This window comes from Sturnus vulgaris, chromosome 6 (genome assembly GCF_052056855.1).
Source record: "Sturnus vulgaris isolate bStuVul1 chromosome 6, bStuVul1.hap1, whole genome shotgun sequence".
Classification (NCBI taxonomy): domain Eukaryota; kingdom Metazoa; phylum Chordata; class Aves; order Passeriformes; family Sturnidae; genus Sturnus; species Sturnus vulgaris.
In genome coordinates this window covers 25,954,459-25,976,857 of record NC_142248.1, presented here as the reverse complement: position 1 = coordinate 25,976,857, position 22,399 = coordinate 25,954,459, and the positions used below count along the sequence as shown (strand labels likewise).

At 40.2% G+C, this 22,399-nt stretch overlaps 1 protein-coding gene across 23 annotated transcripts in view; it reads right to left on the bottom strand.

Moving 5' to 3' along the window:
• Positions 1-6,926: 6,926 nt before the first annotated feature.
• The window catches only part of GPATCH2L (G-patch domain containing 2 like), a 45,148-nt gene continuing 29,675 nt past the window's right edge, over positions 6,927-22,399 (bottom strand). For all 23 annotated transcript variants that reach the window (XM_088167375.1, XM_014889980.2, XM_014890004.2 and 20 more), the window contains one exon: positions 6,927-20,582. In XM_088167375.1, the coding sequence (XP_088023501.1) occupies positions 20,410-20,582 (173 nt within the window). In that variant the 3' untranslated portion in view covers positions 6,927-20,409. The remainder of the gene's footprint in view (positions 20,583-22,399) is intronic.

Below are 22,399 nucleotides of genomic sequence, written 5' to 3'. Positions count from 1 at the left end.
AAGCCTCTCAGGGAACATTGAGATCACCAATATATTAAAGCATACATCAGAAACTAATAGGGTGTTAAATACTTCCAATTGAGAAGAGCCTACATGTCTGGGAGGAGACATCTCCAGTAAAAAACTGTATGCTGCTGCATCACAAGCCTTTAGCAACACAAGTATTTTCTTACATGCAATATTTACAGATTGTTCAAGGCTAAAGAAAAATCTATCTTCATTACTTAAATGCAAAATATCTCAGTGATACCCTGAGGTAGAGAATTGGTCATCACCTCGTGCCATGGTGCTACTGCCCATGTCAGTGTGTACACAGCAAGAAGCCCTAGAACTGGGACTTTCAACAGAATGCAGTCACTAGCTATTGGTTTGGAGGAAGAGGAGGGGTCTAGACAGAACAGACATGGAGACCCAATAATGAATGCCCTAAGTTAATCACTGCATGGAGCCACTAAAATCTTGAAACAAAAGAATTTAGTCAGAGTATCAGCAGGACAAAGGTGACTGGAGGGATGAGATCTCATAAACCATCCACTGGCAGGAGTCAGCAGAGAACCTTCTCCTCCACAAACATGTGACTACACATTTATTACACATCAAGTTTATATTTGCCTGGAAAGCACCAGTTAGAAGCAAGGCAATCTCCTGGGATGTGACAAAGCAAGCTTTCCATTAATAATCCATAATGCCACCAAGAAAAACAGAAGGAGCACAGCATTTTCAGAACTACTCAAGATTCTCACCGCCCATGAAACCCAGTTTTGTAAACACAAGTAAGCTGATGGGTTTTTTGTTTTCCCTTAATGTCCAAACACTTGTCTATATCCAACCAAGGTCAGGAGGTGACCATGAGCAATAACAGTTTCTTAGCCACTTTCAGGGACCTGATCTATGGTGATATATAAAAAAAAAAAAAAAAAAAAAAAAAAAAGATTCCTTCAGGAAAAAAATAAGAAGCCACTAACCACAGGCTATAGAAGAATCACCTTCTGCAGCTGTACAGCAATGAGACCTATCATGGCTGAGGCACTCTTTTTGCTTTTCTAGTTTTTTTAATGAGCAAGCATGCCATACAGAAGCTTCCTTCTTTTGTATATCCTGAGAATTTCCATATTCAATAGAAAATCCTTCTCGATGCTGAGCAACCAAGAGTCCTTATCTAGGGATGGAAATGGAGACCTAGTAGGATGTGTAAATGGAGCTAGATCATGTAGCCAAACTGATCCAGTTCATAATGACATGTCATAAACCTGTGCCAGAATATAGGGAAATGGACCAAATGGTTTCCCAAAGGGAGACATATGTTAGAGTTGGACTGGTAAAAAAATATAGACTGAGTCTAAGCACTGCATTACATTCCCTGGGTACAAGAGGGAAATGGAGGGGCTGCTTGAGAAACAGGTCACTCTTCCCTGATTCCCCTATTGCTGGCAAAGCTGTGATTTTATACAGGAAAAATTGAGCATTGTCAGAGTCTGGAATAGAACGGGTCACAACTCTTTTTCTCCCTGCCAAGATGACAGTCCTAAGGGTCCACCAAAGCAACATATTTGCTTTCTTACTCTTTCAAGGGTCACTTCAGCTGTATCATTGCATTGGATCCTCCCATCCAACTGGGACTGCCTTCAATAGCTTTAATTGAGAGGAAAAAGCATTTCATACAGGAATATCCTGATGTTTATGTCTTGCCAGAGGTGCGTGAAGTACCCCAGGATTCCAAGAGGCCTGACAAATATACAGTCCCTTGAGATAAGGTCTTTTTTCCTCTTTATGGGCTGATGCAGTCTCCAGAGGTAGAAATGGAACCGATAACCAGCAATACAGGTCATTGCAGCACCTGAAAATAAGACCATACTGCCCTTTAAATCAAGCTGCTTTATGCTTTCCTAGATGGAAAAATATAGTCACATGTTATGCTCTTTCCTGAAACTCAGACCCTCCAAGCCCCAGGAGAAGACAGTACCTGCACTTCTGCATCCAAGAATTACTCAGCACAGCTCACCTTTGCCTCAGAATGGCAACTGCATTTCCTGGATTGCCTCACTACAAGCACAAGAGGGCTGGAGAGTCAGATTATCTCTTCAGCTGTGGAGGAACGTGACCACTACATCTGGGTGCACCCAGGCACACAAAGGTCAAACAGCATTGAAGCACTGACGCTGCTACCCTGGACCTTGAAGATAGGAGAAAGCAGAGACCTTTCTGGATTTAAGTACACACCCCAATCAATCAGATATACTTCAGGCAATTGTTTGTGGGGTAGTTTTTTGGGTTTGGTTGGTTGGTTGTTGTTGGGGATATTTCATCCTTTATAAATGGCAGGTTTTTTCCTTCTGGCTTTGCGAGTCATTCCAGACCCCAGAATGCTTCAACACTCCCATCTGACAAATTTCCATCTACCTAATCTACCAAAAGGGAAGAAGAACAAAACATTTTGTGTTCAACAGGACAGATGGATTTGTAAAGTAAGATAGTGCAGGGCAAGCTGAGAGGTGTTTGTTGATATGACAGAGAACTCGAGAGTGGGCTCAAGTGAGAAAAATGTAAGAAAGAGTGACACCTGCATTGCCTAATGTGTCCCTCATTCCATCTCAGACAAGTTTGTCACTCCTGTGAAATCCTCACTTGGACGTTCTGTCTTTCCTTGGTGATTCGAATGCTTAGCAAGCATCCCCACTAGCAAACCCTAAGCCTCCCTTTCACAAGTGGCAGACTAGAAGGCCACTTTACTAGGCAATAACACCTGCTGGAAAGAAAATTCCTGTAAGCAGATTCCCTGTGACTGAAGCAGCAACCTTGACCAGTCACTTCAGAGCCCCGTTACATCCATAATGATACTGTCTCCACCTTTCCCTTCCCCCCTGCATGAAAGATGAGTGGTTGTGTGGAACGAGTCCCCGAGCTGTGATGGGAATCCGTCTCGCTTGGCTGCAAAAAATATATATATCCTGGTGTGGCTGTGATGAATCCTTTCATTATTCATCTGCAATTGCCCTGCTCCTGCTGCTGTTCTGTTCTCACTCTCTCTCTTTCTTTTATAAATAAAAATGGAAACAGATTAATGACAAATATTGACAGAGATTGCTTCTAAAGAGCCACATCTGAATGTGGGCTATGGGGGAGAAGCAGTGGCAGAGCCGCATCAGAGGAATGGGAAGACCAGGAAAGACTAAGTAAGAGATGGGAAAAGATAAAGATGCTCACTCCAATTGGGCTAGGCGAGTACCGACTGGAGCAAGGTATCCTCCTGGTGATGAGGACCTAAATTTACTGCAACAAATGAGCTCTGGATTAACAGAGTTGTGCATCCAAAACACCTGAAATAACTAGAAGCAGTCAGCTGTGCTGTCAAAGATACTCTGGAGCAAAGCAGAGACTAAAGCAAAATATTTGCAGGACAAAGCCACAAAACACAGAGGGGCAGTTACACACAGATCACCTGGTGATCAATAAACAGTACCTGATAATGCTGTTTGTCCCACTTCACTCCGGGCGACCACTGAATATCGAAGTTCTAGTTGGCACATCTGCCAAAGATATCTGTATTTTAGGAATGTGACTCAGATGGACCAAACAAATCTATAACCAGTCAGGTCACAGGTTGACACAGTGAGTGAATGCATCCAATGGAGGCAAACCTGGCCTCATGCTACTGTTCCCTCTCTATTCTCACTGTGTAAAGAAACATGGTGTTATAATCAAGTAGCACTCCAACAACATGAATTGTTTATTCCTATTTAAAATTTCATCCTCCTATTGAAGAAAGCAGCAGAGGAGTGGCAGAGATGGCACCGAGCTCCTAGAGAAAGAAAAATCAACTCACTTTGGGTTTACTTCTCATCTTAAAATAACCTGTTGTATCCATTCTGAGCAGGTGGGCTGCAGGAAACAGAGCTTAAAGTCCTGGCCCCTTATAACCAAACTATACCTGCTCCTTGTAGATCCTGGCACTCTTTTTCTCATCACACAAACAGATGAAAGACCTGACCTACAAAATGGCCAACTCGGACTGCTTGTTGTGCCACACACTCCTGCAGCATTACAGAGAAGGGTAGAGAGCTGCAGCCATTGCACTTGCCTTAGTATTTAGCCCAGATGTTGCATCTTAAACCTCGTCGGTGCTGTGTAAAACTCACATATTGGAATAAATCTGCTCTCCCAGTTGGAGGGCTGATGTCACTCCCTGGTCCTACACAGCTACTGATGCCCTTCAGATCAGATGGAGATTCAGATTACAGGGGTTTTTTCTCCAGTCTTTCTGCTTTTAGTCTCTTTCTCATCCTCCACAGACAGATTGAGTTCTGTTAGCACTTCTCTACATATTTCTATCCCTACGGTGATCTCCACTAATTCCAGTCTCCTCCTCTTAGGTCCCATGCTTCCTAACTCAAAGCACCATCTACCTACCTACCTGAAGATATGATATCTGCCAAAATCACCTTCTACCACACCATTTCCAAGGCTATCTCCCCTTCCTGCCATTGATTACACTTCCTATCCAGCTCCTTACTCCCATCAAAGTGTTTGGCACTACACATGAGAGCCGAGATGTGCACAGACTCATTGCTGCTTGCTCCTTGCCAGCCTCCCACTTAACTAAACCCATTTTCATCCTTCCCTCAGAATTGCTCCTGCTCTTTTGGTGCCAAGCCACTCTCCCACCCTCCTGTCCTCCTCAGAGCACACTGCTCCTTGGACTCCTTTCAGCAGCAGCTAATTCAAGACATTACAGCACAGAAGCCTGTGCCAACATCCAGTGCATAAACAAAGATGAGATACATGAGAGGAGAGAACACACTGTCAGCATTTAATAACAAATACTAATTGCAAACAGGGGGATGGACTTCTCCATCCTGTTCTCTCAGCAGCCTAAAGTGATCTGAGCCAAGGGACGTGCCCATTCACAAACAAGGACCCATTAATCACTAAATGACTCAGTAGCTGATGGATTGCCACCAGCCTGCTTGGTGTCTCACTGATCCACTGAATGGACTGGATCTTGGAGTTTTATTTGCACCTCATTAGTGTAGGGACACAGAAATATAAGGCATCTACTGATGCAATTTCAAAAGCCTTTCAGGTTGGTGACAGATCTGCCCTATAATCCTTGCAAAATTTTAACTTTTCTATGTGCTGCCCATTCTCCTTATATCAGGAAATATATCATCTTATATTGCCTTATATCAGACCCCAAAAACCTGCAGAGCAGGCTGTTTGTGGGCCTCAATATTTCAGTACTTTTACTGAAAGCTGTTGCAAAAGATAGATGGTGTTTTTAATAACATTCACCAGAGAAGCTGGTTCTCATCGCATGCAACACAATGTAGAGAGACCAAGTATTTTCAATAATTTTGCCCCATCATTCACAGATAAACAAATCAGACCCCCAGTGAGAAAACAGCCATGTAAACGACACTTGGGTCCTCAATAGAAGGGAAGTCCCTTCTAACCATAATCCCTATTTAGGAAGCATATGCAGTTGTGTCACAGGAAATGTCCCTTCTCTCCTCAGCTCAAGAGTGTCAAAACCCTTAAGGAGCACCTGGGAGAAGAGGCATACATAGTTCTTGGCCATGTGACTTTAGCACCCCCTCAAAGCCCCTCTTGCAGCCTTGCACTGTGTGGATTTCCTATGAGCTGCTGGACCCATGGAGACCATGGGGTGATGGGAACAGACCTGCAAACAGTTGAACCAAAGTTAAAACCTTGGTGCTTACCAGTTGTGTGAATCTCCCTCATTCAAACCATTATTCCCAGGACCTTCTCCCAGCCCACCCAAGTCCCCAGTCCTGCCCTCATGCCTTGGAATGCTGCCCCAGCACTCCTCGTGCACATCAATCAAGCCAAACCAACTGACGAAACCAGCAGAAATCAAGTCATTTTTTACAGTTTGAGTGGTTGATGTGACTCAGAGGAGTCAAAGGAGGGAAAGGTAAGGAGCAGAAGCTTATAGCCAAGCATGAAAAAACAATGTAGTGGAGATGGAAGGATAAGGCTTTCCTTGCATCAGTCATAAACAGTTTACCTCACTTCATGGCCTTGTATCCTGTATTTCTGACAAAAACAAAATCCCTAAAATTTCAGTCAATGCAGACTTTTGAGTGCTTTAGGATGTGTTTGGATTGAAAAGTAGTGCAGAAATAGAAAGTCAACACCCTTCCAAATTTCTACATGCTATAGAGTTTCAGCTCCCACAGACACTCAAGGTGATGTTGGAAACCCTTTGGGTGCATCTGCACCTGAATTCACTGTATCTGATGTATCCAGCTGCACATGTATCATACATGCTGCTCTAGTCCTCATGGTACTTCTCCACTGATTTTGAGCTACACAGCCCTTCACAATTCAAAGTCTGTCTCCTCAGTACCTTCCCCTCCTCAGGTTCTGAGGCCAGTAATTGCAGCATTACTTGTATATTTACTTAGGGCAGATTTATGAAAGAGTTTCAGCTGTTGTCTTGCCTTGAAAACTTTATTAGCTTTGATGTTGCTTTCCAAATGAACGCCCTGCATTAATTCACATGATGTTTTAGCCTTTACGACGCTGAGCAGATTTGAACTCTGTGGAAAGACAGAAGATCTGGAGTTTACTGACCTTCACACCCTATTACAAAGTCCACCTTTCACTCAAGCTTATGTTTAATGAGATGACATGAAGGGCTTAAGTAATGGGGTATAGTATTCAGATGGATATAAACTACCCAAGCAAAAGCCTACTCCTGACTGTCTCTTCTTCCTCCTTTATCTTGCCCTTTGTGTCTCACAGCTTTGCCCCTTTGCCCTTGTTCTGACTCCTTCCTGATCCTCCCACCAGGTGACAATTTGAATTTTAAAGCCATTTACATTCCAAAATGTGCATAATCAGATTTTTATCCTGTACTTTTCTGATGTGACTTTTTTATTATGACATCAAGTACTGACCCATAATAAGGATGTAAATGCCCACTTTAATGTCTATTAGCAGTATCTGCAGATGCATATAAAATTATAGTATCATCACATAACTACATATTAACCTCTTGAGCTCCATGACAAACTCTCCAGGGAACACTGTATTCCAATTTTCAATTACCAGCAGTAGTTCAGTGACAAGCAGTAGAAGTTGTACTCATCCATATCCTAAACACTCGAGGTGCTTGCAGAATGACAGAGTAGACGAATTCTAAATAGACCGGTTCTGATGCTTTCAGTTGCCAGTTATTTCTGACAAGCATTTGGGTTCTTCCCAGGAACAAATACACCGTTACATTTAAATATACATACAAGTGAGATGGACTTACCTGAAATAAATTTGTGGTTTTCAGCAAAGTTGTTTCTGAGTCATATGGTAGTGCACCATCATCACTTTATCCACAGCGATTAGCAGAGAGAAGATAAGGTATACAGCAACATACCATGTGTCATCTTTTATGCTTCTGTTGAGCAAACAATGCACTTTGCTCAGAAAATGCCCACTTAGCACAGGTGTGAGGTACAATGTGTGAGCAAGGAATGATGTGGACTGCAGTACGTTACTGCAAGGATAAGAAAATCACAATTGCAGCTATCTGTCCAGTCTCAAAATGGTATTAATGGAAATTCAAACATTCTGATTTTCATCTTTCAGCTTAATGGAATCTGTTTACATGAGAAAATGGGTATTCAGCTGCAAACAGAGCCTGCCAACCCACATCTAACAAACAAACACAAAAAATTTGTAGAGGGAGGTTGTTTGTGTTTATCTTTTTGGGTTTTTTTAAAGATGTGCTAATTTCTCTAGAAGATGTCAACCAAGAGTCCATGGAGAGAACAGAACAAGACTTAGGATAATAAAGACAATAGTTAGTACCATTTTCTCTTTGTACCCTTCTCTTTTTTTTCCAATACAGCTCAGTCAGATGATTAAATCTGGTTCTAAGGGCATTCTTCCCAAAATAAATATTAAGACTTCTGATACTTTAAAACTTTGCTGAATTGGGCATTAGAAGGCAGCCTATCATTTGCTAAACACAGTCAGGTTTACTTCACTAGGCAATCATTACTTTGTAGTTTAGAGAAAAGAGTCAAGAGGACAATACTGGAAATATCACTGCAAGACATTAATCCTATGATGTTCAGGAAAAGTATATAAAGTGTGATTGCTCCATAGGAAGTTTTCACCTACCTATTGCTCTTTCTTGAGGTCTAGTAGACAAGTTATTTCACAGCAGATTCTCTATGATACTATGCATTTGGGGCTGCTCTTCCAATTCCTTTCAAGTCCAGGAATCATAGTAATTCCAGAGACAAAACATATTTGGGGAAATTAAAATACCTTTATAAGGAAACTCCAATATAAAGTGAATACCAACAAGTCCGAGCTCAAAAATAAATAATATATATACACACAGATATACATATATCTAGTTACAGATAAAAATACTCAAAAGGAAGAGAAATCCCTTTCCTGCCATATTAAGTTGTCCCTTGGTCCATACACTTTACAATAATGCTAAATCAAATTATTACACCGTTTATTTTTGAGATTCTAACTTTATACAGAGCATAGAAGGCATGCCTGCAGAGAGGTGAAGGGCAAGAACTGAAGGAGATGAGCACAAAGGAGTCAGACCCAATGACAGAAAGGACAAAGCAGGAGGCTGTCTGGGTTCTCATAATGAAAGCGACTGACCACCAGCCCTGGAGAGATCCTGCCTGTTGCCATCTCTCTCTCAGCTGAGAACTTCAGCAATAAGGACAGTGCTCCTCAACTCATCCGTAATCAGGGCTGGATGTGCAGAAGCTCTGAGTACTTACAGCTGCTAAGGAAGTTTGTAGGAAATGTGATTTGAACCTACAAAAGGGTACAAAGTCAGTACCTGCAAACTGCCAGTGTCTGGGTATCTCATTTTAGGCCCCTCAAATTCAGAGATAACTCCTGGGTTTTGCTTCAGTCTCAAATTCCTCACTTATGCAATAAGGGTGACTATAACATCCAAATGCTCAGAACAAAAATTCATTAACATTCTAAGTTGTCATAGCAGGAGGTATCCTGATGATACTAACAAGGAAGTTACTTCTTTCCTCTTCAGAATAGAATCTGGATGCTATGCAGTAAATAAAACTTGAAGTTAGCCTAAGTAAGGGGGAGAAAAAAAAAATCCAAGCCAGCAGCTGTACATTCAGAGTCTCAACTGTCCTACACCAAGGCAGGAACCTCATGTGAAAGGGGGCATATGGACAGGCTGAAACATACAATCCTCAAACCCAGCAACAAATCATGCAAGAGCCTTATTGCATTGCACTGTCCATGCAGAAGGGCACTGATTACATGGGCCACTCAAATTGCAGCCTTGTCAGCAGGGCACAAATTTTCTGGTGTGTTTTATTTGCTACTTGAGAGGTGGGTGGGGGTGCTGAAGAAGATTCTTGTTTAAATGTCTAAATATATATGTAAGCAGATGAAGCCCATGGTTTAGAGTCATGCAGCCTATCAGTGTACGGAGGAAGGTGAAATGTCACCTTCCCCACATAGCCCCTGCACTGTTTGAGTTCAGGACAACAGCCACACCTCATGGCCCCTTCTCCCCACCCAGGATTCAAACCCTGCATGTCTAATGCCCTCCTTCCTGTCTCCACAGTATCTGAAAGGACCAGCATGGGATAAAAGATTCACAAAAGCTCCCCTTGCTGTTCACTGGACAGCCAAGGAAGAAAACACAGGATTTCTTTCACTCACCATACAACATTCAGCAGCAGGAGTGTCTGGCTCAAAATAGGAACGTGTTTGCCCATGGAGGAGGGCTAGGTGAGTCCAAGCACTCTGTTGTGAAGCAGGATGAAGAGTCCTAAGGCAACACTGGTGAACCTCTTAGGAAGATGGTGTCAAAATTACTAGGGAAACATCGGTGTCAGTGCTGGCATTGGTTTATCAGAACCACTAGTCTGCCATCACTGCACCTGCAGGCAGTCTGTGAGGTATGACACTTCTCAGAGGAAGATTTCTCCAATCTTTAGGTACAATCCTTCAATCTCCAGGTTCAATTTTTAAAGTGTTTTTTGAAAACTCCATGTGCTACATCTGCCCTATTGCAGCAACTCCTAAGATCTGCTAACATTCTCATATCTAGACACCTCCCTGTCACTCTCCCACTAAAAATTAATTAGATTAATGTAGTTTACCACTTTGAAACTCTATACTACATTTCATTAAAAAATGAAGTATCTGTTCTTACTGGGAAATTGCTCTATGCCAGTAGAGAACAAAATCTGTACCCCAGATTTGAAATAGCCTTTTATTTATATGTGAGAAGTTCTCCATTAATACATAGCAAGTCTACTTGTAATCATCTGTAGTTTCAGTTGATTTTTATGAGCTGGAAAAGCATGAAGCAAGGTTTCATGGTTCGAAAAATATCAAAAGTGAAAAATGCCATCATAATAAGCACCGTTACCAAACTTGCCACCAGTTATTCAAACTGAATTGAGAAAATTCTTAGCCCTGAGACTTAAAATTAAGGACATGTAAAAAAACCACCGTTCAGCTTTTCCTTTTAAAATAGAAATTAATCCAATTATCAGATGAAATGCTTCATTACGTAAAATTTTAAAATTACAAAATTGCAAGTAGGTATAAGACCAAACCAGCTAATTTTTAGACACCTGAAATTTTTTACATTACCAATAGTTTGCCAAATCTGAGCCCTTCCCATAAATAAATCTATTGCTCCTTGTTCAAACTCCTTGTACCTAAGAAAAATCAGCATATTTCACTGGGAACGCTTCCCAATTCTCACAGACACAGACTGTAGATGAAAGAAGAAAATAATCACTTTTAAATATTGGACAACCCTCTTCTCCTAATGTGGTGTTAAAAATTTGAAGCCATTTACAAAGGCTTTTGATCTTTTTGTTTAAAAACCTTCAGTCCACTTGGGATCTAATTTTTACAGTTTATTTATTGAAACAGTTAAGGTAAAGGGATTCCTGTGTTGTTCCTACCATAAATATACATAGCTACTGGGACACAAGCAAAGGCAAAAAAATTATTTCTAAGTCCTCTGGTCATTTGATCTTTGAAGTCACTGTTATCATGGTAAAAAAGAATGATGCCAGTCTATGGTAAAAGGATGTTAGTGCTGGCAAAATGAATTGATATCCATTGAACTATCAATTGAAACTGACCTGCTCGTTTAAATGACAACCCACTTGGGACTGGGCAGATCTGAAGCAGTGGCTTAGAAATGAAAGGGTATTTAAGAAACTCTGGAATTGTTTCAAATTCCAAACGGGGAGGATTCTCACTTGTCTAAAGACAATGTCCTGACAAACTGGGAAACAAAATCATTACAAAAAAAACTCCAAAGAGCCGACATGATAAATTACCTCAAATCCTTCACTCAAGTTTGCAATTCAAAGCAAGAAAAGCATAGTAACTCCCTACAGACCTTCAGATTACAGTTTATACTTCATACTTACGGAAACGGTCAAGGGAGTATGCAGACTAATGGAGAGCCCAATACTGTAAATCTTGTGAGATGTCAGCGAAACCTCTCTTCCTCCACTGTCAACTCAGTTCCCTTTATATCAGATAAAACACTTCTTTCATATATTGATTTATTTCCAGTTCTAGACTCAGAACAGAGATTCTCATTTGGAGAATACACATCTTATTTAAAACAGAGGGATACAAGCCGGAATCTTTCTTATTTACATGTTATCCTTAAAACAGAGTCCCAAGAACCCAGAGTCCAACCCCTATCAAACAGCTAAATCCTATGACCTCATAAAATACTTGGGACATGCACAACTTAGCTCTTCACAGATTTTGAGTAGACCTGTTTGTGAGCTATCTCTAGCAGAACCCTCCTTGACAGGAGGAGGAAGCTAAAATGCAGCTGATGGTACCTTTGGCTCACTGTCTGGTTTTGTCAAAATCTGATGGAAAATTCAAGGACTTCAGTAGTGCCCAAGGGCTCTGGTCAGGCAAGACTAGTCTCAGGTCATGGCCCTCTTAGAAATGCCTCCAGCAATGAAATCTCACATGCACCAATCTAGGCAACCGAGGCTTTAGCTCCAAGTTTTTATGCTCATCCACAAGACAAAAGATGGTTTATTACTTAGTATTTCCAATGTCATAAAGGGTTTTCTATCACACAGGCATGACACCTCTGATCCTCTTCTGATCAAACTAAACAGACTGAGCTCTTAAGTATTGCAAATTATAAATATGACTGGTACAAAATTATGCTATAATACTGCTAAAGGAAATGCAAGAAATTTTTGAATTAATAAGAATTTCTTACTTTCTAGGATCTTGTACATTGGAAAGCAGTGTTAAGAACTTTAGGTTCAGACTCAACTGCCTGAATATCACCTCCTATGGTAGTGTTACAGCAAAGCTTGGGCAGCAAAGACTAGCAGCATATTTGGATATATGAGTATATGAAGCCTGAATAGCAATATTAGAACACTCTATAAGGAGTACCATAAGTTACGCTTACAGTTACTCCGAATATTAATATAAAGTAAGAATACTTCAAGTGTAGACACTAGAACTGAATGCATATGGATGTGGAATATGGGGGATTTTCACGCAGGAGCACAATCAAAGCTTAAATGATAAGCTTTACTGTATGAAGCTTATAAAAATTGATTTATATGGGTTAATGGATTACATAAGACTTGTTGACTGGGCATACAAATACATGTCAAAAAAGCCTCATTGTAAAGAAAGAAGAAGACTTTTCAACTTGTTGGAAAAAAAGTGCTGTAAGAAATAATGCCAGGATGTTGTTCTTAAGAAAACAAAAATCCAAGAGATATTATTTACTTAGAAAGAGGGTAATTAGTAAGAAAACTGATTACAAACAAAGATATGCTAATCTTTACTTGATGTTTTCATCATCAGGATGTGTCCATGTAAAAAATATATTTAAATCCAGTTGCAGGATAAATAGTATAACCAAAAGTTCAAAAATGTTTTCTCTAGCCTTGAAGAAAGCTTGTACATCTTTTTGAGGCAGGACACTGGGCTAAGAGAATACAAAAAAAAAGTATCACTATATTACTGCTTTATCTTTACAGTACCCCCCAGGACAATAAGACCTTAGGCTGTACTGTGTCAGACCATTCTCATGCTGTTCATCCCATTTCCTTCAGCAGTTACAAGGACAAGAGGGCTTGAACAACCCTGATCATCCTTGTAGTACTGGCATCTCTGCTTTAGCACATTGAATACTCTAGCTCATAACACACAGGGCTCAGTAATACTTATCCTGATTATTGTCTGCAAGTATATATATTTTGCATCTTTCTCTAATATAATAGGCTGTACCAGTCCATTTTCCAGTTTTACCAATTTTTTAAGTTGGTACAAGAATTCTCTTTACACAGTATGGCAGTGAGCACATCTTTTCAACTTGCTGGACTCACAAAGAGCCATGGTGGCAATTGGGAAAGCATTCCAGCCCCATTAAAGTTGAGACGGATGTTGAAAGTTCCTTGTCTCTACAATGTAAATCTGTATTATATATCATGTGACTGAAGTCCAGCCACACATGGGTCTCCAGGCACTGGTGCCAGTTTAGTCTTCCTGCACTTGTCTCTGGCACCATTTACTTTCTTAAAAAAGAGATGCTTTGGTGTAATTAAGACATTATGCCCTCTGTGCTGAGTTCAAGCCTTGTACTGGGTAAAATTAATGGCCTAAAATAATCTTGTTTTACCTCCTGTATAGCAAGTGTCCCCTTATGCTTTATGCCTTAAAAAGCATTACTGTTAAGTATTTTTCCTGCATTTGATGGTACAAAAGGATTTCACAGTCACAAAACACAAACTAGAACAGAATACAGAAAACAAAGACACAGAAATGAATTATCACAATGAAAACAGAAGTTCATCTTCCTTTGATAGTCTCTTAAGAGACTATTAAAATACATATTCTGAAAAAATGTAGTATCCTTCACTTTTTCTTTACTGAGAAGTTTTCTGGTTACAAACTGTTCTTCAAGACAACAAAGTTCTTATCCATTTGACATAATTTCTTTTCAATATCTAGGCACACATACTGTTTTTTGTAGCATATTCCTTCTTCAGTACAGAAGGGGTTACAATAAAAGAGGCACTCCATCATGCTTCTTGCTGCCCTTCTTACAATTTCCCTTCTCATCCTCTGCCCACTAAGCAGGTCTCTGCAACATCCACAAAATAACAGCAAGAACATCTACAGTTTGAAGGACAGCACTAACCTACTCAATGTCATTATTCAAGAATGATGCTGGCAAGACACACCTCTGCATACCACAATCACAAAGCTAATCTATCATTCAGTAGCACTAATCCCAGCCTCTAACAAGCTTCTCTCCAGCTCCTGTTTTGCTCCTTTCTTTACTTTTTACTGTACCTTAAAATCATAAATCCATCAGGACAGAAACTACATTCTTTTAATTCAGTCTTCTCCAGTACCTACTAAACTGGGCATTAAGCCTGACTAGAGTTCACTGGAACTACTGGAAATGTGCAAAGAACACCTAGAAAATGTGCTTCTCTCAGCTCTTGATTTCTCTTTCACAGAATGTCCATTTTCTCCCTATACACAGAAGTATATCATTTTGAGATTGGTCACTGCTATCTATGAAAAACTGTTGCAATTGCATGAGGTCCCCACAGACAAGAAGTGATATGTATATATACATCACCTTTCTAAAAAGACAAGAAGGAGTATTGGTGGAGTGATAGGCTAATCAGCCATGCCTCAGTCCCCTGTAGCTTTATGAAGCAAGTTTTGGAAGCCATTTCTAGGCACCCAAAGGACAAAGAGGTAACTAGGAATGGACAGACGGATTAAATAATGGAAAATCAAGCCTATGAACCTGTCTTCTATGATGGAATGATAGGCTCTGAGGATGCATAGAGGACAGTGAACGATGTCTCCACTGACTTCAGTAAGCCTCTTGATGCAGTCTCTCACAGCACCCTTACAGCCAGATTGGGGAATTATGGACTGGATAGCATCCAGTAAGAAAGATCAGAGAGAAGCTGGCCAGGTTAAGCAATCAATGTTTTGAAATCTGCATGACAGCCATTTATGAAAAGCATGTCTTAGAAGACAATACTGGGATTGACAGTGTTCAGACATGATGAGTGACCTGGCGGGAAAAGACAAAATATACTCTCAACAAGATCAGAAATAATGGCATGTTGAGGAAGGGAACCACTGATATGCTGGAGGGTGGGGATACTACCAAGAGAGATTTGGACAGATTGGAGGAATGGAAAGACAGAAACATCATGAAGTTATGATTAAAATAGAACAGTTCAATTGAAAGGGACCTAAAATTAGTAACTAGTGCTACTGACTGACCATTTCAGGACTGAACAGAAATTAAAGTAAGGGCATTGTCCAAATGTCTCTTAACTCCAACAGGCTTGGGGCATCAACCATCTCTCTAGGAAGCCTGCTCCAGTGTTTGACCACCCTCTCTGTATAGAAGTGTTTCCTAACATCAAGTCTGAATCTCCCTTAGCACAGCTCTTAACTATTCCCATTTGCCCAGTGACTAGATACCAAGGAGAAAAGACCAGCACCCCTCTGTCCACTCTCCCCCCGTCAGAAAACTGTAGAGAGCAGTCTTCTTTTCTCCAAACCAGACAAAACCAAATTCCTTCACCACTTCCCACATGATATGGCTTCCAGCTCTTTCACCAACTTGCCCTTTATTATTTTCTCCGTTTTAAAATTACATCATGATCTAGTCAAGGGATGGGATTGTCCTGCTTGGCCCTGCACTGGTGTGATCTCACCTCGAGTCCCATGTGTGGTTTGGGGTGTCACAATATTGGAAGGATATAAAGCTATTAGAGAACATCCAAAGGACGACTAAGAAAATGGTGCTGCTACTGAATATATTTAAGAATTCATTTTTAAAGCACATCTAGCCTTCCTAGATTCCTTTGCCCTTCCGGACTGACTCCCAAGGGATTCTGTCAATCTCCTGAACAGGTCAAAGTCTGCCCATTGAAAGTCCATGGTGGAAATTCTGCGGGTGCCCTTTCTTACTTCACCCAGTATTGAAAACTCTACTATTTCATGGTCACTATGCCTAAGACAGCTGCCAATCACCACATCACCCACTAGACCTTTTTTATTGGACTTGATGATCCCTGAGGGTCCCTTTCCAACTCAGGATTCTATGACTCTGTGATTTAAATGCCTTTCAGTAACACCCAGTATGATCTTCTCTAGAATTTGCCAGGTACCGGGGCTAGACTAGCAGGTCTGTGGTTTTTGGGTCTTGCTTCATGCTCTTCTTGTAAACTAGTATAATGTTGAATAGCTTCTAGTAAGCATGGACCTTTCCCAGGCTCCCAAAACCTTTGGTAGAGATTGAGAGAGGTCATGCTACAACAACCACCACTCCTTTGAGTACTCTGGGATGAATCCCACCTGGCCTCATAGACCTACAAACATTCAACTGGTCCCTTACAATCTCCGTGTACACAAATAGAAAGTCACTATTCCCACAGAAATACTCCTCCAAATCAGAAGACAGGGCAGCCCAAGGTCTGTCAGTATCATAAGAGACCAAGGCAAAAAAAAATGCTGAATGCCCCCACTTTCTCTTCACACCAATTTGTCAGGTGATTATCTACAACAAATATCAGTCCAATGTTTCCCTTAGACCTCCTCTTGCTATATATGTACTTCAAAAAGCTTTACTTGTATGGACACAACACTGGCCAGTTTCAACTCTAAGTTTTAGTCTTTCATATCTTCTCCCTGCATATGTGAACTACAGCTCTGTAATTTTTCTGCGAAGCATGACCTTGTTTCCAGAGATCACACAATCTATTTCTCTTCCTGAGATTCAAGAGGAGTTCCTTGTTCACTTAAGCTGGTCTTCTGCATGGCTTGTTTGACTTTCAACACAGAGAGATCACTTGCTCTTGTGCTTTTAAAGGTGCTTCCTAAAAAACTGACCAGCATTCAAGGAAGAACATGCTAGTAACTAGGCTCACTGAGTCACCTAAAATTAGCTGTATTGAAATTCAGGGTAGCAACTTTGCTGACCATTTTCCTCATTACATCAAAAATTTTTAAATTACCCATTTCATGGCTTTGTGGCAAAGGCAGCCACTTACCATCATATCTCTCAGAAGTCCTTCTTTATTAATAAATAACAGGTTTAGGAGGGGATCTTTCCTAGTTGTCTCACTGAGTACTTGTGACTACAAGTTATCTTCAGCATACTTCAGGAATTTCCCAGACTTGCTTGTCACAGCAGTATGGTATTCCCAGGCCCTGTCTGTGAAGTTGAAGTCTCCCAAAAGGACAAGGAGAAACACAGTTGGAGAGAAGACAAAACTGAAAAAAAGACTGCGGAGTCCTGGTGGACAAAAAGTGAAAAATGAGGGAACAGTGTATCTTTGAAGCAATAATCACATACTGGATGGATACCTTTGCAGAAGCACAGCTACCAAATCAAACCATGTTATTACTCCTTTCTACTCAAGTAATCCACATGGGAAGCAGTATCCTTCACACTGAGTACTGTGTGAGCAGAGTGAATTCTAAGAAATCTGAAAAAAGGAGGCAAAAAATGGACTTATTTTATTCATCAAAAATGGTGCAGATATTAAGTATCAAGTTACTGAAGTCTGAAGATATATTTTGATAAATACCCTGGAGTAACAAGATACACGATCCATTTAGCTTGCCTACCACTCAGGAGAATCAAATTTGGTTGAGAAACTGACTGACTTGTAAATGGATTCTAACCTAGAAACAGGAAAAACAGGGCAGCTGCAATAAAGTGGAGTCTCCTGGAACTTTCAGAAAGTTGCTATGGCAGGAAGTATGGTTTGTCAAGACAAGATCTGCCACAGTTGTTCTTCAGTAGTGCCACAGGTAAAATCAGCCTTTAAAGGTAAGAAATACCTCCTAGGAGCTTACAACCTAAATAAGGGCTTAACCAGATAACACTGCTACTGACCTCAATAGGATAATCTGATCAATTCTCTTTCTCTGCCCCCAGAGAAAAATCACATGAAGCACTGAAACCCACCCCTCCACCACCACAATGAGATGGAGGCTCTTGATTCCCTAACACCTTTCTTGAAAAAGTCTTTAAAGCATCCTGGCTTCACAGAAGAGGAAAAAACTACTGTGGACAATACTCAGAGTGTAGCAAGACATATCACAATTGATTTTAAAAAGAGAATATAATGACTAAAATATAAAATTTTAGCTGAAGGATCAGTAATCTGAGTAAGTCTGTTGAACAGACTCAAACTAAGAGAGGTTGTGGAGGATACTCCATGATATCAAAACCACTCAATTTCACAAATGCTCTTTTAGGGAACTACTCCCTATCATTGGAGCAGCACGTGGTTTAGATTACAAGGATTCATATCCTAAATTTTATCTGCAAGTTGTCAAGAGAACATGACCACCTTTCCCATTCATTGTATTCCTGAGTACTAGAGAGTCAAGCTACTACTCTTCAGGTCTACCTTCTCTTCAGATGTTTTAGATTACAGACCCTCCAGTGCTGAAACTTCCTGCGTTACCCCTTAAGCACCATTGTTAAAAATTGCTACAAATAAGACAAAGCCATGACAACTTCAAAACAGGATTACTTCTTCCTTCACAAACTCTTACAGCTTGTCCTGTCATCCAAATGGACTTTTGTATTCCTTCATTAAGGTAAAAAGGAATTTCGTGTTCTTATTAGTTCTAAAATATACCACCCAAATGAAAAAATAAAAAAGAAAGAAATAGTTTTGAGAAGGATTTATAGGTACAGATCCGACAGTTTGCTTGTGCTGCGAAATACAAATCCAATTTGGATGTCTCCCCAAGAATAAGTAGGTATTAGGGGATCAGACACAGTGTGCATGTAGTATAACTATATTTGTCAATCATGATTTAGCAAGTTATTCAGTTTCTGTTTCATGTATATTATGACCATTTCCCATTTTAATACACAGTTAACATAAATCACTGCTTCATATTCCCCCACTTAAATCTGTCCCTCAGTTATTGGATTCATAAGAGAGAAGAACACTGCAAAATCACTAAAATCACACAAATTTTGCTATCTGTTTAAGAGTGCTAGATGCACCACCACAATCAAAATAGATTTTACAAGTTTAAATGCTCCTGTCTGAAAGCTCCACACGAAGAAAGCATGAAGTTCTATTCATACAAATAGATCCTATTTTTAAAGGATTTAAGAAGCTGTGAGGCCACCTGTTCCTTGGCACATGCTATACAGGTACATATTCTGAAAACATAGACCAAGATAAGCTCCAGTTATTAAAGAGAGGGAAGAAATCTCTGTCCATATATTCTGCAACACAGAAGGTAACAGCAGACCAAGTGGAAGTTGTATGAAGATAACCTCTTTAGTGTACACTGCAGTGTAATGTGCAATCATCAGAAAATGGAGACACCTCCAGCAGGTATAGCAGACAATACTTTTGAAGGGAGAGAAAGCATGATATAGGAGTCTGATCTATACCCATAATGCCCTGAACTCAGGTGACATTTTAAATGGCTTTTTTGTTCAATGGCATGTTAACTTCAACAAGCATCCTTTAAAAACACTAACAGATATTTTTTAATTTATACACTGAGATATGGATGTTTTGTATAATCTTCTACCATACTGTAACAACATTCAAGAGTCCGGGTTTCTACCCAGGACACCAGTTTGCAAATTTATGTCCAAGCAGTTCTCCCAAATCCTTATCCAGTAGGAGGTTTAGGAATGAACATGCAATACACAATAAAGACCAAAGACATTCAGAACAAGGGAGAAGGAAAAGGTCTAATGGACAATGCTGCCAGTGAGCTAATGGCAATTTCTGTGTAGACAAGCACCATATTTGCTTTGCCAGAAGCAACATGATTTGAGTCCATTAGCACATGGCCAGAAAACATTCTGCTAATATAGGATTCAGGTTCCATGTTTCAATGTGTTAGTATTCCCTCCTCATTCCTCACCCAAGGAATCCTTCTGGCCTGGAAGCAAGCAGAGGGAGACGCCTGCCTCCCTGAATGGCAGTGGGACTTTCACCCTGAAAATGCCAAATACACAAACAAGCAACATGTCCAGGGGGTGAATAAAGATCTGAAAACCCAAAAGAACCTGTACATGACCCATTACATATGAGCTGTAATTAGGGAAAGAGATGAATTCATAATAAATACAGTGATAGCAGTAAAACTTCTAAAAGCCACTGCAGTCCCAACATTGATTACCTTTTCTTAAGCATAGATTAACAAACATGACTCAGGTGTGTGAGGCACAGAGACCAGCCTGGATGATGGCAAGCATCACACACCAATACTGAAGATACCACTACTGCCAAACAAGATGTTTGGTGCAAACACCAGAATCAAACACTTCCAAAATCGAGCAAGCTTTTAGAGTTGCAATGCTTCCTTTTAGCTGTATCCAGGGCTCTTCTCTGGTGGCATTTTAAAAAAGTTACTGGAGGCAGCAATAGTAGATTTCTCAGCTGCTGGTGTTTTCCCAGTCCATTCAGAGTTCTGGGATCTCAAGGATGGTGTTGCTGGTAGCTCTGATTCTGCTGCATCCATGTGGACAGATAAAGTTGCTGGAATATAAAATTGCAGGAAAAGGGGAACAGAGGAAGACAGTAAGAAAGAGCAATAAAAAAAGTTAGAACAACTGACTTCATGGCAAACCCTTCATATATATCATTTCATTTATGAAGATATTATTTATGGAATTTCTAAAAGTTCTCCATCTAAATTCCTTTGAAATAGAGGTTCTTGATCATTAACAATTAACAACTGTTAATTAGCATTAACAATTTTGCTCTAACAATTCACACATTCAAAATTCCCAGTCCACTAACTAGTTCCCTTAGTCAGAGTTCCTGTTGAAAATCAAAAGTTTCAGCTCTCCCATATTTAAAATGAATCAATTCACATTCATCTTAAAATAACTTGGACTCCTTGCAAAGACTCAATTAACTTGAGACAGTCTCGATCTACTTGAGACTTTCAAAGTCTCTGAAGGTGTGGCAAATTTCAGGTTGCTAAGCTCATCTAAAGAGGAAAACATACCTCTCCTCCCCCAGTAAGGGCAGTACCATGAACCTCCACATATATCCAACATAGTACATCAGAATAATATGACAAGAAACTACTTGCCAAACTACTTGCCATTGTAATTTTCTCAATACAGCCACTGCTTCAAAATGAGACAGGCTATAATAGCCAGAAAGATTTGCAGATCCATAGCTCAACCCAACAGTCACCCAAATTTCCGGAAGGATTGTCAAAAACCTAAAGATATGAGAGTTTACTCCAATTCTCAGTATCCTGAATCACTCAATCCTCACAAGCAGAACAGGGCCGGGTAAAGAAGAGTAATTGCCATAGGAGTCTTTGGGGCAAACAGAATTTTTTTAACAAGTAACTACTTCAATACAAAAAATACAAAACATATTTCTTCATTGTAGTCTCACAATAAATAATAGTTTTTGTGTGTTTTAATTACAACTTGCATCAGTTGTTCTGTAGTGGATGAAGGTTAGAGAGGCCACAGCAAGCATCAACTAAAGGACAGATTGCTTTGAAGTTTAAATAAAAAGTTGGTTCAATGCTTGAGGTTCCACATTCAGTGGATCTGGAACCCCAACAATGCTGCTTCTGTGCATCCAAAACTGTGAGTCATTCCCATATAACTACAACACAGTTGATAAAAGTACCTTGCAATTTTACATTCAGCCCATCATCTTCCTCCATCTGAAGGTCATATGAAACGTGAAAAAAAACCCCAACAACTAAGTCAGTCTTTAAACTCACAATCACCACAAATACTAAGCTATGGGCTCCTTGCTAGCAGCCTCCCCACTCAGGCTCTCCATCTATCCTCATAAAAAGAAAAGGACTGAAACTGGTTTCTTGTTTCTGGGTATGACAGAGTCAATAATTAGCAAGAAATAGGAGAGGGAAAATTCACCAAATTGCTACTACTCAGACTGTTCATCAATAAGCAGTTTCATAGGCTGCTAGACTGTCACCTTTTTTACAAGCTAAGTGTGAATACATGCCAAGGCAGACAAAAACCTATTTATGCAGATTTTTACCCCAGACTCATTGTAATAGCTGATTAGGATGCCAGTTACCATGTTCACTGCTACATACATAGAGGATTGAACTACAGGAACATTAAAAACATCAGTGTAGAAATCAGTACTTGTTCACCATTTATTGCACAACCATCTGTACTTGTGGCCTATTCTGACCAAATGAAGACAGACATGACAGTCTTCATCAGATTCCTTTCAAACCACAGCATAACTTCCATGAGAATAACATTTTATGCAGTATTTCTCAAACAAGCTCTACTGTGCCACTGGAAATATTATCCCAAATCTACTGTACTGCAACGGAAAGTAAT